Below are 14,106 nucleotides of genomic sequence, written 5' to 3' on the forward strand. Positions count from 1 at the left end.
TCTAAACTACACGATGTACGGAGAAATTATATTTTTAATCATTTTGTTCGTAAATTTTTTATTGTACAAAAAAACCAAAATCAAATTTCGCCCAGGGCCTTCAAATTGTCAGCCACGGCTCTGATACACTTCAGATACTTTAAAAGTATATTTATATATGTTATACATGCATAAGTAAATACATACAAGCAAGCATACATCTAATGTGCATAGGTACGATCGTATAAATGGATGACATTATTAAGCGGGTTATGTCGGGTAAAGATTATGGGCGGTCTCGGGGGGGATGCCGGGTAGCACCTCAAAACCCGTACCCGACCTGTTGCTTTCATCGGGCCGGTCGGGCTAAACCCGCCTTCGGGTACCCGCGGGCTTTAACGGTCTCGGGTAACGTGACGGGTTTCGGGTTTGCAGACTTTTTTCCCAGCCCTATCTGTACCTACCCGTGTAGTTATCAATTGATTCCTATACATGTTATAAACCAATTGGAAATGATTGAAAGACATTTTTGGTGGGGTCATAACCAAGATGATAGAAAACTACATTTTATTCGATGGGATATTATTACCAGTCTAAAGCACAAGGGAGGATTAGGTATTCGATCCATCCGTGAAGTGAATGAGTCTCTTATAGCTAAAATGACCTGGAGGTACTCACTCAACCTCAATCAGTTTGGGTCAAGCTATTAAAATCCAAGTATGTTCAATACGATGACTTTTGGTCGAATGAAACAATACAAACAAAGTCATCATTCTGGAAAGCAATTAATCAAACTAAACAAACAATGCAACAAAATGTATTGTGGATTATTGGTGATGGGACTTCAGTAAAAATCAAATCCGACCCTTGGATTCCTGATATTACTAATCACTAGGTTTCCGCCGCGTCCTACGGACACGACATATCCCTCTTGGCTTCGCCGGTAAATCACTAATTGGAAAGATTTGATAAAAAAAAATTGGGAGATTTCTTTTGTTGTTTTTTTTGATAAAATATCTTGATTGTCTTGAGAGAGAAAGCATGGTGTAGAGAAAGAATTTGGAGAGGAAATGAGAGTTTCAACTTTAAGTCAAATAGTTAGGTGGTTGAGAGAGAAATTAGGAAGATATGGGAGAGTGGGTTAGTTATTTAAATCTCTCCCACTATTTTCTACTGTAAAGTTGGTAGTTTCGGGATAAAAAAAATAAGGAGAGAAATATGTGTGCAGTAGTTATTATAACCAATTTTGGCTAATTTATATAGATACCCTTCTTTTTTTAGTCTATTTACATAAAAAGATTTTATATCATCCGTCGGATGTGTTCCCAACTAAATCTCCAAAATAAAATGGACGGTCAGACTTATCCCCTAAATAACTGTCTGAGCTGTTTTAATATAATAGATGTTCCTAACATATTAGGTGAACTTCCACCAAACATATTTTGAGTTTCTGATTTAATTTTGCAGGATACTAAAAGCTGGAGTGTCGATATTATATCTACATATTTCGATGAGAATATTAAACATGCAATATATAACATTCCTATTCCTAACTACAATGAGAAGGACAAATTGATATGGAAGCTAACACCAACAGGAAGATTTACCACAAAATCGTATTACAAGGAAATCATATCAAGCTTGGTTCTTACGGATCAAGCGCACAACTTTCCTTGGAAATTTTTTTGGAAAAAACACAGATGATACCTCAGGTTCATAATTTTATATGGAAAATGATCCATGATGGCATACCAACATCAGGGAAAATAGGTTCTATTCTGCCTCACTTACCTCAGTACTGGTTAATGTGTGATGAGGGTGAAATAGAAACAACAATTCACCTATTTTCCAGCTGCACAAAATACAAAGAATTGGTTAGCCTAACTGGATTACCAGATCCGCAACATCAACCCATAAATTCAGTAAGTTATTTAAAGAAAATTCTTACACTAGAGGAAAATAATTATAAATTATGGTATAGTGTTACTCAACTTATGTGGGAATTGTATAAACGACGCAATGAACTTCATTTCCACAACAAAAAAGCTGGATCTACCAAGATGTTGGTGGACAACTAAACAAAACTTAAGGTACGCCACTCTTCCTTCAATTAACTCAGACTCTAATGAAGCTTTTCAGGTTGAACAATGGTGTCCACCACCAATGGGTTCGGTGAAAATAAACTTTGATGGCGCTTTCAAAATCGACAATGCATCATGCGCAGCCATTGCAAGAGATTCAGAAGGCAACATTTTGGGATCAAGAAGCCAAAGATTTAACCCAAAGCCGGCTATTCACAGTGAACTGATGGGATTTAGAGAAGGAGTGGAGTTAGCGGCTCAGTTAGGGTTCCATTCGTATTCTATAAAGGGTGATGCAAAAGTTGCCCTAGATCTCATCTCCTCCGTCGATTCGAAAGTCCCTTGGAGAATCTCAACTGAATCAACGATCTAAGACGACTCACATGTCATGCTAATATCGTCTTCAGCTTCTGCCCGAGAATATGCAATTTAGAGGCACATAACCTCGCGGCTTTGGCTTTATTCCCAGATTAGACTGCCTTTAGCTTTTTAACCCTTAATCTGTTAAATTTGTTACTCCCTCCGTCCCATTTTGTTTGTAGTTTTTGGGAATTCAACTTATTAAGAAATGGTATTTATTGTTGACAAATATAAAGACTTCTCCTCAACTACCCTCATTTAATATAAAACATTACATTAAATACAACATTGGTAGAAGCATATAACCAATTAGATAGAACCTTTGAATGGTATTCAAACTAAAGGGTAATTTTGAAAGTTTCATCATTTTAATAATTAAATGAATGTTATAAAAGGAAAGTGACCAAACGTTTTGGGACATCTATAAAAGGAATAACAATCGAACAAAATGGGACAGTGGGAATACAATTCAACCTTCTTTTTTTTGTATTCTACTTCTTCTGAGTACTAAGAGTGCTAAAAACTTTGTAACCTCATTGTATTAATGATATGTTTTGGAAAAAAAAAAATTTGGTTGCGAGTACCATCATCCCTCTCTACTTCACCATTAGATGTAAGTAATTTGGGTCAACTCCCTTCTGACCTCACAGTCACAACCGCCTTTTAGGGCATTCAAATGGCAAACAATTAACCGATACGTGTCCAACTCATCAATCCGTGTGCTTATTGGTCTCCGAAAATTTGTCACACAACTCTATAAATTACGACAAACCCAATTCTCTCTCTCTCCCGCTACTTTCTTCCGTCCATTCGTTCTTCCCTAATTTCTTGAGATATTCATCAATGGCGCCCAAATCCGAGACTAAACCGGCGGAGAATAAACCAACGGTTGATCCACCAACAGACGAGAATAAATCCGCCGTGACGGAGAAGACTCCGTCGATATCATCGGAGAAGAAACCAAAAGCAGAGAAAAGATTACCAAAAGAAGGTGGCGTCTCAATCGTAGACAAGAAGAAGAAGAAGAGAGTAAAGAAAAGTACGGAAACTTACAAGATCTATATTTTCAAGGTATTAAAACAAGTTCATCCAGATATTGGAATTTCAAGTAAAGCAATGGGAATTATGAACAGTTTTATTAATGATATATTTGAGAAACTAGCACAAGAAGCATCAAGACTTGCTCGTTATAATAAGAAACCAACGATTACATCTCGTGAGATTCAAACTGCTGTTCGATTAGTTCTTCCTGGTGAATTGGCTAAACATGCTGTTTCTGAGGGTACTAAAGCTGTTACTAAATTCACCAGTTCTTGATTTTTCTTTTAGGGTTTGCGTTTTTATTCAAATTCTTTTGATTTAATAATTCTTTGTTCTGATCTAATTTTGTAATATACAGATCTTCTAATTCTTATATTAAAAATCTTTTTTTTCTTATTATAGATCTCATGTTTGTGTTTATTTGTTAATCTCTCTCTTTATCAAGAATCTTGAACGCGTTTAAGAATGGTTAAGAAGACGATTATTGATATCAATTTTGAACGTTGTTTTTAATCGGCATATATGAACCGTTAGATTAAAGGTAAAAAGCATATCTGGATGTCTTCAATTTATCCGCGATTTTTGGATCAACGGTGGATCTATTAGATCGTCTTTGCGTTTAGTTTCCTCCTGAATCGCGAGTGGAGTTGACGCGCGAAATCAGAATATGGAAATAAAAAAAAAGGTGGGAAAGAGGACAAGTCGGAAACCCTAAATATGGTTAAAAGATCAAATCGTCTCAATATTCAATTATTTCTTCTCGATATAAACAATTTTTTAATTCTCTTCAGTTATGGATTCTATTTCATAGATTCTTCTGATCCATTTTGGGGATCCATCGGTCAACTGTAGAAATTGAAAGCAAAGATTGAACGAGAAGAAGATTAAGACAAAGAATTAACGCAATTTGAATGAGTGCTTTTGTCTCATGTGATTATCCTTGCCGGCTAGTGTTCTTTTGTGTGGAATTAATTTAGGGTTTTAGGTTAAGATATTGGAGAGAGAAATTGAAAATCATGAATTCCTTTGATGCACGTGAAGAAGAAGCTCCATTGGTTGACGTGGATTCGCCGAAAAATCACACAAGAGATGTTCATATTTTGAGCTTTGCTTTCTTACTAATATTTTTGGCTTATGGAGCTGCCCAGAATCTGCAGAGTACTGTTAATACTGTGAGAGTCTCTACTTTTTCTAGGGAAATTCTTGTTTCTTGAGTTCAATGATTCAATAATTTCAACATTTTAGTTTTATGATTGTTTTTTTACTTTCAGGAGCAAAATTTGGGTACTACTTCGCTGGGGATTTTGTATGTGTCCTTCACTTTCTTCTCTCTGTTTGCTTCAACAACTGTTCGGATGTTGGGTTCGAAGAACGCTCTGGTTTTAGGCACTACTGGGTATTGGTTATACGTAGCAGCAAATTTGAAGCCATCCTGGTATGGTTGTATCATTTACATCGTTAAACGTTATTATATGAATGATGTTGTAGTACAAATATTAACTGCTTATATATTCATAGATCAATTTTTTTATTGCTCAAATGAAAGACATTGGGAGACCGCAAAATGGGCTGAAATTTAAATCTATTTGGTGTTGAAGGCAAGTTACTATGCGGGTCACGATTTGAGCTTTATTTTATAAAAAATCTACTTGTTCTCCTGTAGGTATTCCATGGTTCCTGCTGCTATATACCTTGGGTTTTGTGCTTCAATTATCTGGGTCGGAGAGGTGGGCTGCTTTTTTACGTAAATAACGTGAACTTGAAAGTGTAGTTGTTCTTAGATATTCGTCTTTTGGCCTTGACAGGGAACCTATCTCACTTGCACTGCACGGAGCCATGCCAAAGATTACCAATTACATGAAGGAATGGTCATTGGTAACTTCAATGGAGAATTTTGGGGAATGTTCGCGAGTCACCAGGTTATTGTTCTTTAGAAACATATTTAAGTGAGAAATATTACATATTGGGAATCTATTTGAATTACTGTTACCAATAGATACTTATGTGACTTTTGATGTTGCAGCTTATTGGGAATCTGCTCTCACTAGCTTTGTTGAAAGATGGACAGGTTTCTTTAGCCTAATTTTCTATTCTTTGCTACTTAGTTATCTTACAATTTAGTATTGCTGGATGTCTACACTAGCTTTGTTTAAAGATGGACGGGTTTCTTTAGCCTTTTCTACACTTCGTTAGTTACTACTTTGTTATGTTACAACTGAGTATTGCTGGATATCTGCAGTTTCAAGCTTTGTGTTTTCTTCTAGTTAAACAAATGAGTTGTTAACAAGAACTGAAAAAATTGTGTTATGAAATGAAGTTAGAAATCTTCAACTAACTTCAAACCTAGTATGATTATGCTAGTATGATCACATGAACAGATGAGTTCTGGGATTCATAACGAGGGAACACGTATTTATAAATTGATTTATTTGTTATTTAACCACGCCCGAAGGGGCAAAAAGTAGTGCAAACGAAAATTCAACTAGTGGTTAATGAAATTATGTGAATGGCAGCTCGGAGGTAGTTCATAATCATGGTAGGTTCATTAATTCCTTAATCATTGTAATGTTATTAGGCCCTAGTAGGAGACTTGGTTGCTGTGTTTTGCGTACTTATAAACCACCTGCTAAGCATACTATCTAAACAAGCTTCGGGCAATGCGATTTGTGTGAACAGTCATGTATGAAATGTCCATGTTAGATGCTCACAACTCATCAGGCCAATATGCTGACATGTATTTCATGTGATATTTCTGTGTACGAGTGTTTCTAAATTCTGTTGGATCATTGGTTCTGAGAATTTCACATGTTGATGATACTTTGAAGTCCACACTGTTGGTTGCTTATTGATGCAGCAGATGATTTCTTAGGTTTTCACATTTTGACAGGGAGGAAGTACGAGTGGAACAACGTTATTGTTTGTAGTCTTCCTTGGAAGCATGACCTTAGGTACCATATTAATGTGCTTCTTGCATAAAAGAGATGATGATAGAGGAGAGGAAGGAAGAGCTAAACCTTCTCCAACTTTCTTTGATTCTGTGGTTTCTCTCTGGGATTTGGTAATTGCTCCTTTGCTCGATAGAAGAATGTTATTACTCATCCCACTAATTGCATATTCAGGCTTACAACAAGCATTTGTGTGGTAAGAACCTCTCCTATCCATGCTCACACCACCACGGAGCATTGTAACTTCCTTTTTGAGATCTTACCCCGCTCCATTAAAATTATGGCGTGTCTTATATTTCAGGGCCGAATTCACCAAGTACATTGTCAAACCAACACTTGGTGTGTCAGGGGTGGGTGGCTCAATGGCCGTGTATGGGGCTTTTGATGCCATTGTAAGTATAAAATGTTTGATAGTAAAAATGATCTATCTCATCATGGATAGGGTGCCTAGGAGAGTACATAGTAAAACATTTTTTAGATACCTGAGTTCAATTATTTAAGTCAATCTTCTAGGAAGTGAATTACTGGTTGTTTCTCACTTTGTCTGCATCTCATCGAGGGATCATGTCTGAACTCTGTAGGTTAATTCAAACTTATGACCATGTTATTGTGACAGTGTTCATTGGTTGCTGGACGATTTACATCGGGCCTCTTCTCAATCACACTAATAACTCCATGTGGAGCTTTGGTTCAGGCTATTGTATTTATGTGGATGTTGCTGGGTTACAGGTAGAAATTTCACGAAGTTCTACTTTAGCTTAGTTTTTTACTGCTTGTCGGACTTCAATTCTGGTCATCGAGCTTTTCTTATTTGTTGATGCAGTGCCACTAGTGGTGTCCTTGGGTATGTTTATCCACTTCTTATGGCAGCTATGCTGGGTATTGGTGATGCAGTACTTAATACACAGCTGAATGCGGTTCTCGGAATGCTTTTTAAACAGGATACGGTAACAAATTACTGCATAGAAATATCTCTAATGCTTTTAGTTGACTATTTCATGCTAGCTTTGGTCGAAAGTTAAACTGGTTCTGATATCTGTATTGAATGTTCAGATCGAGTAGGAACAGTCCTTTTTACCTTCATTCTACTGGGCTTCTGAAAGTTCTGTTCACCTTGGGATTTTGATCCGTAAAGGATGAAGCGAAAAATGTCTAGGTGAAGCCTTGAAAAGGGTTGTGGCAAAGCATAGAAATATCTCTAAGCTGTATACTGAACCGATAAAATACGCACTATCATCTTCTAAACACGTGTAGATAAATATTAGTTATACCATTGAAATATGGAAAATATCTTTGCTGCCCTCCCCAGGGGAAGCCCTGTCTGGCCTACTCATGGTCTGCTGAAGAAGCTAATCGGTTAATCTTTTTCTAGGTTTTTCCCCCTCTCTTGAGTTTACGAGTTACATAGTCGAATCATCCTGAAACTGTATAATTATATTCACAAAATTGGTGGCGTATTAGATGGATACTTGTGAGAAGTCTGAACTTGGGTTTTGTGCAGGAAGGTGCATTTGCTCAGCTGAAGGTTTGGCAGAGCGCGTCGATTGCTGTGGTGTTCTTTCTGAGCCCACATATCACATTACAAGGGATGATAATACTGATGTTAGTTGCTCTATTGTTTGCAGTGGCTGGCTTTTTGTTTCTAACACTGCATTTAGAAAGAGCATTCTCTTCAGAATCTTAATCACATTTTCTATTTGAAGTCAAGTCCGAAGTGTGCTGTTTTCTTATGTAAGATTCAGACATTCTGATCTCACTCTACTACTATTAATCAATGTAAAAAAAACTTAATGTTATGATGTAAATAATATCTACTATGCCATCATTTTAAAATGTCGGCTTCAACTAGCTGTTTCAACCGTCCCAAAATTGGTTGTTGGCTTGACTTACGCAAGTGAGCAAGTGGGATCTCAAAATCTGGATCGCACACAAGTTCGTCTCTTGATGGATTTGGAACTTGAGGTGCTGGGGAAGGTAAAGTACCATCAAGAAGATCATGAGCTCGAAGTAATGATAGAAATTGAAATGTCCAGAAAAGATAGTTTGTGGACATAAGTTCATCCAAATTCCATATATAAAAATTATAATTTTATAAACTTATAAGAAGTAACTGATTCTGTAACTAGCTAATCTAACTAATAAGTTTGGTGACTCAGCTGTCTGAATCCTTTAAACTAATCTTGCTTATATCTGAGCCGAAGTCTGATTCAACTCTTATCCTTGACATTCCCTTTCCTGTGGCTTACAGCAATTTACATTTGTTCAATCGGTTGATTGCAATTTTATCGATATTTAGTTTCATCAAGCGTTGCAGAAACAATATAGGCGCTATATTTAAATTTCAAAAGGTATGAATAGTGGAAAGATAGAAATATTAAAATATGATTGAGATAGACTCATTTTAACATTTGTTTACCCACAAGATACCAATTTAATAGTATTTTTATCACTTTGTTTTATTTTTCAATTCTTTTAGATTTATTTTGGGGATCGATCAGCCAGAGTAAAGAAACTCAAATCATCTTTCCAATATGAAGAAGATGAAAAAATAAAGCAATTCATAGATCTTTTTTATAGCACAGAGAGAGAGAGAGAGAACTTGAAATCATGGAATCCATAGATTGCAGTGAAGAAGGAGCTCCATTAATTGTTGGAAATTCAGTTAAAAGTCATACCAGAGATGTTCACATTCTGAGTTGTTCTTTCTTATTGATATTTTTGGCTTATGGAGCTGCTCAGAATTTACAGAGTACTATAAACACGGTAAATCTTAAATTTTGTTTAGTTCAAATCTTATATCTTGAGTTTATGGATTCAAACAAATCAAGCTTTTCGTTCGTGTTTCATAGTATTTTTTTTGCTATTTTGCTCCAGGAGCAAAATTTGGGTACTACTTCACTAGGGATTCTGTACGTTTCTTTCACGTTTTTCTCTCTGTTTGCTTCAACAACCGTTCGGATGTTGGGCTCGAAGAATGCTCTAATTTTAGGCACTACTGGATATTGGTTGTATATCGTGGCGAATTTAAAGCCCTCTTGGTATGGTGTTTTATTTAATGATCCAAGTACAAATTTACTCGACTTCAATGGCAATATGGAAAGGAAATTTACTCGTTTTCCTGTAGGTATACGATGGTTCCTGCTGCTCTATACCTTGGTTTTGCTGCTTCAGTTATTTGGATCGGAGAGGTGGGTCTGTTTGTTTAAATGTTTTACAAAAAGGATATACGAACGTGAAAGTTAAAATGCTTACACTCATATATTCGCATTGTCAGGGGACATATCTCACTTCCGTTGCACGTAGACATGCCAAATATTGCCAGTTACGTGAAGGCGTGGTCATTGGCAACTTCAATGGAGAATTTTGGGGAATGTTTTCAAGTCATCAGATAATTGGAAATCTGCTCTCACTAGCTTTATTAAGAGACGGAAAGGCAAGTTTTAGTCTTTTCTAGCCTTTTAATCTTATTAGTCATGCTACAATATATCATATATAGGCTAAAGTTGTCTATTTATCTGAATTGTTTTTGTGCTTTTGTATCTTGACAGAAAGGAAGTACAAATGGAACAACATTGTTGTTTGTAGTTTTTCTCGGAAGCATGACGTTAGGAACTATACTTCTTTACTTTTTGAGTAAAATAGATGATGATAGCGGCAGGGACGATCGACCTAAATCTTTCTTTACTTCTGTCGTATCTCTCTGGGATTTGGTGATTGCTCCTTTACGTGACAGAAGGATGTTATTGCTCATTCCCTTAATCGCGTACACAGGATTACAACAAGCGTTTGTGTCGTAAGAATCCTTCTTGTGTTTTTTCACATCATTTGAACATTATTATCAGAATCTTATATGTGTCTCTTCCATATCAGGGCTGAGTTCACAAAGTACATTGTCAAACCAGCACTTGGCATGTCTGGAGTTGGAGGCTCAATGGCTGTTTTTGGGGCTTTTGGTGCCATTGTAAGTACAAATAGCTAAGAATGAATGAGATATTATAATGGATAACTCTCGGGTCCAACACCAACTAGAAACATTTACTAACACCGAAATTACTCAGATATGATCAGGCACTGCCGTACAAGGTCACGGTTTTCACCAAGTTATACCTGGAATTTCTAAATATTTTGGTAATAGTTTAGTGGGTACCGTAGGAGATCATCATATGTTATGACTGGTGATTAATTATCACAATTTTTCGCACGAAATAAACCATCTCTCAGCATGAAAAAAGACCCTGGATGTTGTATCTTGTAGGTTAATCTATAAACTTACGGCACTGTTTCTGTGACAGTCTTCATTGGTTGCTGGAAGATTTACATCTGATCTCTTCTCAATTACTTTAATAACTCCTTGTGGAGCTCTGGTTCACACTGTTGTACTTTTGTGGATTCTGCTGAGTTACAGGTAGAATTTCTTGTATAGTTCTATACTTATAAACATTGTGAGACCTCTACTTAGGTATTTAAATCGCTTTTCTCGTTTTGGATTTGGTTATTTGTTGATGCAGCACAACTAGTACCTCTCTTGGCTATATTTACCCACTTATTATGGCAGCTATGCTCGGTACGGGTGAAGCTATATTCAATACGCAGCTGAATGCCTTGCTTGGAATTCTTTTTAAACACGACATGGTAATAATTTTTATCATCTATATTCTTGTCTTGACATAAAAAACAATCATTTCTACTTTTGGCCATCCGGTCTGATATTAAGAGAAATTTTCTGATGCAGGAAGGCGCATTTGCTCAACTCAAGGTTTGGCATTCGGCATTAGTCGCAGTTGTGTTTTTTCTGAGCCCATACATCACATTGCAGGCTATTATAATTCTGATGTTGGTTTCTTTGTTGGTGTCAATGGTTGCCTTCTTTCTTACTCTGCACTTAGAGAGAGCATTTTCTCCTTTAGAATCTTGATTACATGTTCTCTTTCTCAACATAGATAATTGGATCATATGGGTCCTTACGAGTTGTACCAAAGTTGAATTTAGCTCTGCACCATAATTTCATTTCTAACCCAAAGAAGATGAAAACAAAAGTAGATTTCTTAGGTGAGAAGATTCATAGATAGATTGACAAAGAACTTACAGGTGAGGTGATAGGCTATTTTCCAATTTTCTTGGGTTATTCATCTGTGGACTTCTAACCTGCTTGATCAAACACAAACAAATTAGACATTAAAAGATTAGAAAGTATATTTGATTTATGAAATATTTCTGACTTTTATTCCTGTTATAAACTTGTCTTCAAATGCACAAATAAAGATGAATAGAAGAGGGATGGAAATTATAGGCTTGAAACGTGTACAAGGTACACTTTCCTTAAAGCATTATTTGCCCCCTCTCACTCGAGATTACTTGAAGGTTACAAAGCAAATTGCTTCTCAAGATATGACAAGCCTTCTTGTGGAGATTTCACTTAAGGAGCATTAGAACATAACGAGGATGGCAAAGGTTTTTCGATATTTTTTCTACACATTATTTCATCAACATCTAGTTTGTTTAGAGAAAACTTTATTTATAGAAAACAAAGTGACATTTTTCAAGTAGAAAATCTTTTCACAAAAAGAGATATCTCTTCATATAATTTATCAAAAGATATAACTATTAGACATAAATTTCAAATTCAAACATTATAAAAATTAATTTCTGATTTTATAAACTTAATAACTTGTCAAAAATTCCAACAATCCCCCACTTGGACAATTATTAATAAAAACTCCTTTGCCAAACTAAATAAATTAGTATTAGTGCATAAAGTATGGTATCTTTCGATTTGAACCATACCTTAATGTAAGTGCACAAAGTTTTATCGAAATCCCAGGTAGCTTGTAGCTTTGAACCAGTTATTCCTTGTGATAAGACCGGTAACACCACACACACGATACATTTGTTCTTTTGCTCCACACTTTTCTCGCTTAGCACTTATATGGCCATGTGCTTCTTGGTTTCATGAACTCTCCTTAGATAAACTCTAAATCTAATGAGAGGCGGCACCACCTCTAAGTTCACATAGTTGAAGTTCTTCTAGTATCTTTGCTACTTTAGAGATACTTGTCTTTGACTGAACTTCATTAAGAGTTTTAAGCTCAACCTCAGTCTGTAGCAACCAACACTTATCATCCTAGATAGGGTTAGATATAAAATTTAAGTGTTGAAACTAGTCACTTATCAATGACTTGTCGTTACCCATTGAACCTAAGACTAGTCATTTCCTAGTATTAGGTTGGGTTGCCGTCAATGGTGACTTTTATGTAAAGAGTCTCAACTCCATCTCTCTAGATATGAAAGTTTAAACATATCTCTCGTCAGAGATTTGATAAACAACGTTTACATTTTGTAAATGTAACACTATTAATTCCATCATTAATTAAGTATTTCACATGGACGTCTTTTGTTATGTACATTGTCATATGTACATATTCAAGTGACCAATTGATCCTTTCATAAACTTTTCTCAATAGTTTTCACATATTTCCAAATTAATATTGGATTCTAAATTATATTCATCACATTTTAAATATATAATTTTTTTCTTTTCCTTTTCTAAATCTCATTTAGAATCGAAAGAAAATGTTGTTCTTCTATGAACATGTAACAACAATCCTCTTGATATTAGATTGGCCACTCTAATATCAAGATTGTTACCCACTTTGTTAATATTGATTTTCTATATGTCATAAGAATCATCAACTCGATATATGAATATTATCTCTTTAAAATATCATCTCATGAAACTGAATTACCCCCACTATTTGAGTAAGTAATTTCATTTTATGTAATCCTCGTCGACTTACAAATATAAATTCATTAACTCCCGCTATTGGGAGAGTAAACCATCACTGCCTTGTTGATGGTACTTAGCCTCTCCACTTCGTTTGCAATGAATCTTGTGATGTATCTAATCTCTCTTCTTCTATGAACATGTAACAACAATCCTCTTGATATTAGATTGGCCACTCTAATATCAAGATTGTTACCCACTTTGTTAATATTGATTTTCTATATGTCATAAGAATCATCAACTCGATATATGAATATTATCTCTTTAAAATATCATCTCATGAAACTGAATTACCCCCACTATTTGAGTAAGTAATTTCATTTTATGTAATCCCGACTTACAAATATAAATTCATTAACTCCCACTATTGGGAGAGTAAACCATCACTGCCTTGTTGATGGTACTTAGCCTCTCCACTTCGTTTGCAATGAATCTTGTGATGATTTTAATCTCTCTTCATAACTATGAAAGTGTAGGCACCCCCACAATTTCAAGTTCCAACAATTAACTGTATCTCTCTCAATTTCCTGTTTAATTATGAGAAACATTGACTTCATGAAATGTAATCACTCCCACTGTTTTAATATCACTTGATGTCTCCCTTTTTCATATATCTTGTAGAGACTTTAGAGAACATAGTTGACATGAGATTGATTACGTTAACATCAAATTATTGCAACTTCGATAATGCAATCTCAATAGGAGAAATCATTCTCATACAAAATATCATATAAAAAACTATTACCCCGACCATTTAGAGTATGTATACTAATATGTCTTTATGTCATCATCATTAAGTCACAAATGTCAATATGATTTAAATAGTGCCACTACAAAAACAGAGACTTTTGGCGACGGTATTTAACGACGGTTTTCTAAAAACTGTTGGCAAAAGTTACTAATTACTGCGGCCACTCAT

General features: G+C 35.5%; 3 protein-coding genes across 3 annotated transcripts; all 3 read left to right on the forward strand.

Moving 5' to 3' along the window:
- The first annotated feature begins 3,263 nt into the window (after window positions 1-3,263).
- Window positions 3,264-3,860, forward strand: LOC147567866 (histone H2B.11-like). Its single transcript, XM_086654388.1, has one exon. The coding sequence runs from the start codon at window positions 3,264-3,266 to the stop codon at window positions 3,735-3,737; it is 474 nt and encodes a 157-aa protein (XP_086510514.1). The 3' UTR covers window positions 3,738-3,860.
- A 196-nt stretch (window positions 3,861-4,056) lies between these two features.
- On the forward strand, window positions 4,057-8,239 carry LOC147567867 (Major facilitator superfamily protein). The gene is made up of 10 exons (XM_086654386.1): window positions 4,057-4,633; window positions 4,733-4,896; window positions 5,125-5,188; window positions 5,267-5,380; window positions 5,485-5,529; window positions 6,349-6,602; window positions 6,708-6,798; window positions 7,023-7,135; window positions 7,230-7,353; window positions 7,908-8,239. Exons 1-10 carry the CDS (start codon window positions 4,478-4,480, stop codon window positions 8,088-8,090), a joined length of 1,308 nt encoding a protein of 435 aa, XP_086510512.1. The 5' UTR covers window positions 4,057-4,477; the 3' UTR covers window positions 8,091-8,239.
- LOC147567868 (UNC93-like protein 3) lies at window positions 8,014-11,402 on the forward strand. The gene is made up of 11 exons (XM_086654387.1): window positions 8,014-8,137; window positions 8,655-8,754; window positions 8,883-9,169; window positions 9,281-9,444; window positions 9,531-9,594; window positions 9,681-9,839; window positions 9,955-10,199; window positions 10,277-10,367; window positions 10,699-10,811; window positions 10,915-11,038; window positions 11,139-11,402. The coding sequence occupies exons 3-11, from the start codon at window positions 9,014-9,016 to the stop codon at window positions 11,319-11,321; spliced, it is 1,299 nt and encodes a 432-aa protein (XP_086510513.1). The 5' UTR covers window positions 8,014-8,137; window positions 8,655-8,754; window positions 8,883-9,013; the 3' UTR covers window positions 11,322-11,402.
- Window positions 11,403-14,106: the final 2,704 nt, after the last annotated feature.

Source organism: Eschscholzia californica, unplaced genomic scaffold (assembly GCF_041429995.1).
Source record: "Eschscholzia californica isolate CP2 unplaced genomic scaffold, dmEscCali1.0.p SCAF_1, whole genome shotgun sequence".
Lineage (NCBI taxonomy): Eukaryota > Viridiplantae > Streptophyta > Magnoliopsida > Ranunculales > Papaveraceae > Eschscholzia > Eschscholzia californica.

What these genes read in the sequence shown, in the direction of transcription:
- LOC147567866 (XM_086654388.1), top strand. Translation starts at nt 3,264, where the DNA reads ATGGCGCCCAAATCCGAGACTAAACCGGCGGAGAATAAACCAACGGTT.
- LOC147567867 (XM_086654386.1), top strand. Translation starts at nt 4,478, where the DNA reads ATGAATTCCTTTGATGCACGTGAAGAAGAAGCTCCATTGGTTGACGTG. An exon ending in TGCAGAGTACTGTTAATACT is followed by an intron (nt 4,634 to 4,732) that starts GTGAGAGTCTCT and finishes TTTTACTTTCAG; the next exon opens with GAGCAAAATTTGGGTACTAC. An exon ending in TTACAACAAGCATTTGTGTG is followed by an intron (nt 6,603 to 6,707) that starts GTAAGAACCTCT and finishes CTTATATTTCAG; the next exon opens with GGCCGAATTCACCAAGTACA.
- LOC147567868 (XM_086654387.1), top strand. Translation starts at nt 9,014, where the DNA reads ATGGAATCCATAGATTGCAGTGAAGAAGGAGCTCCATTAATTGTTGGA. An exon ending in TACAGAGTACTATAAACACG is followed by an intron (nt 9,170 to 9,280) that starts GTAAATCTTAAA and finishes ATTTTGCTCCAG; the next exon opens with GAGCAAAATTTGGGTACTAC. An exon ending in TGGATTCTGCTGAGTTACAG is followed by an intron (nt 10,812 to 10,914) that starts GTAGAATTTCTT and finishes TTGTTGATGCAG; the next exon opens with CACAACTAGTACCTCTCTTG.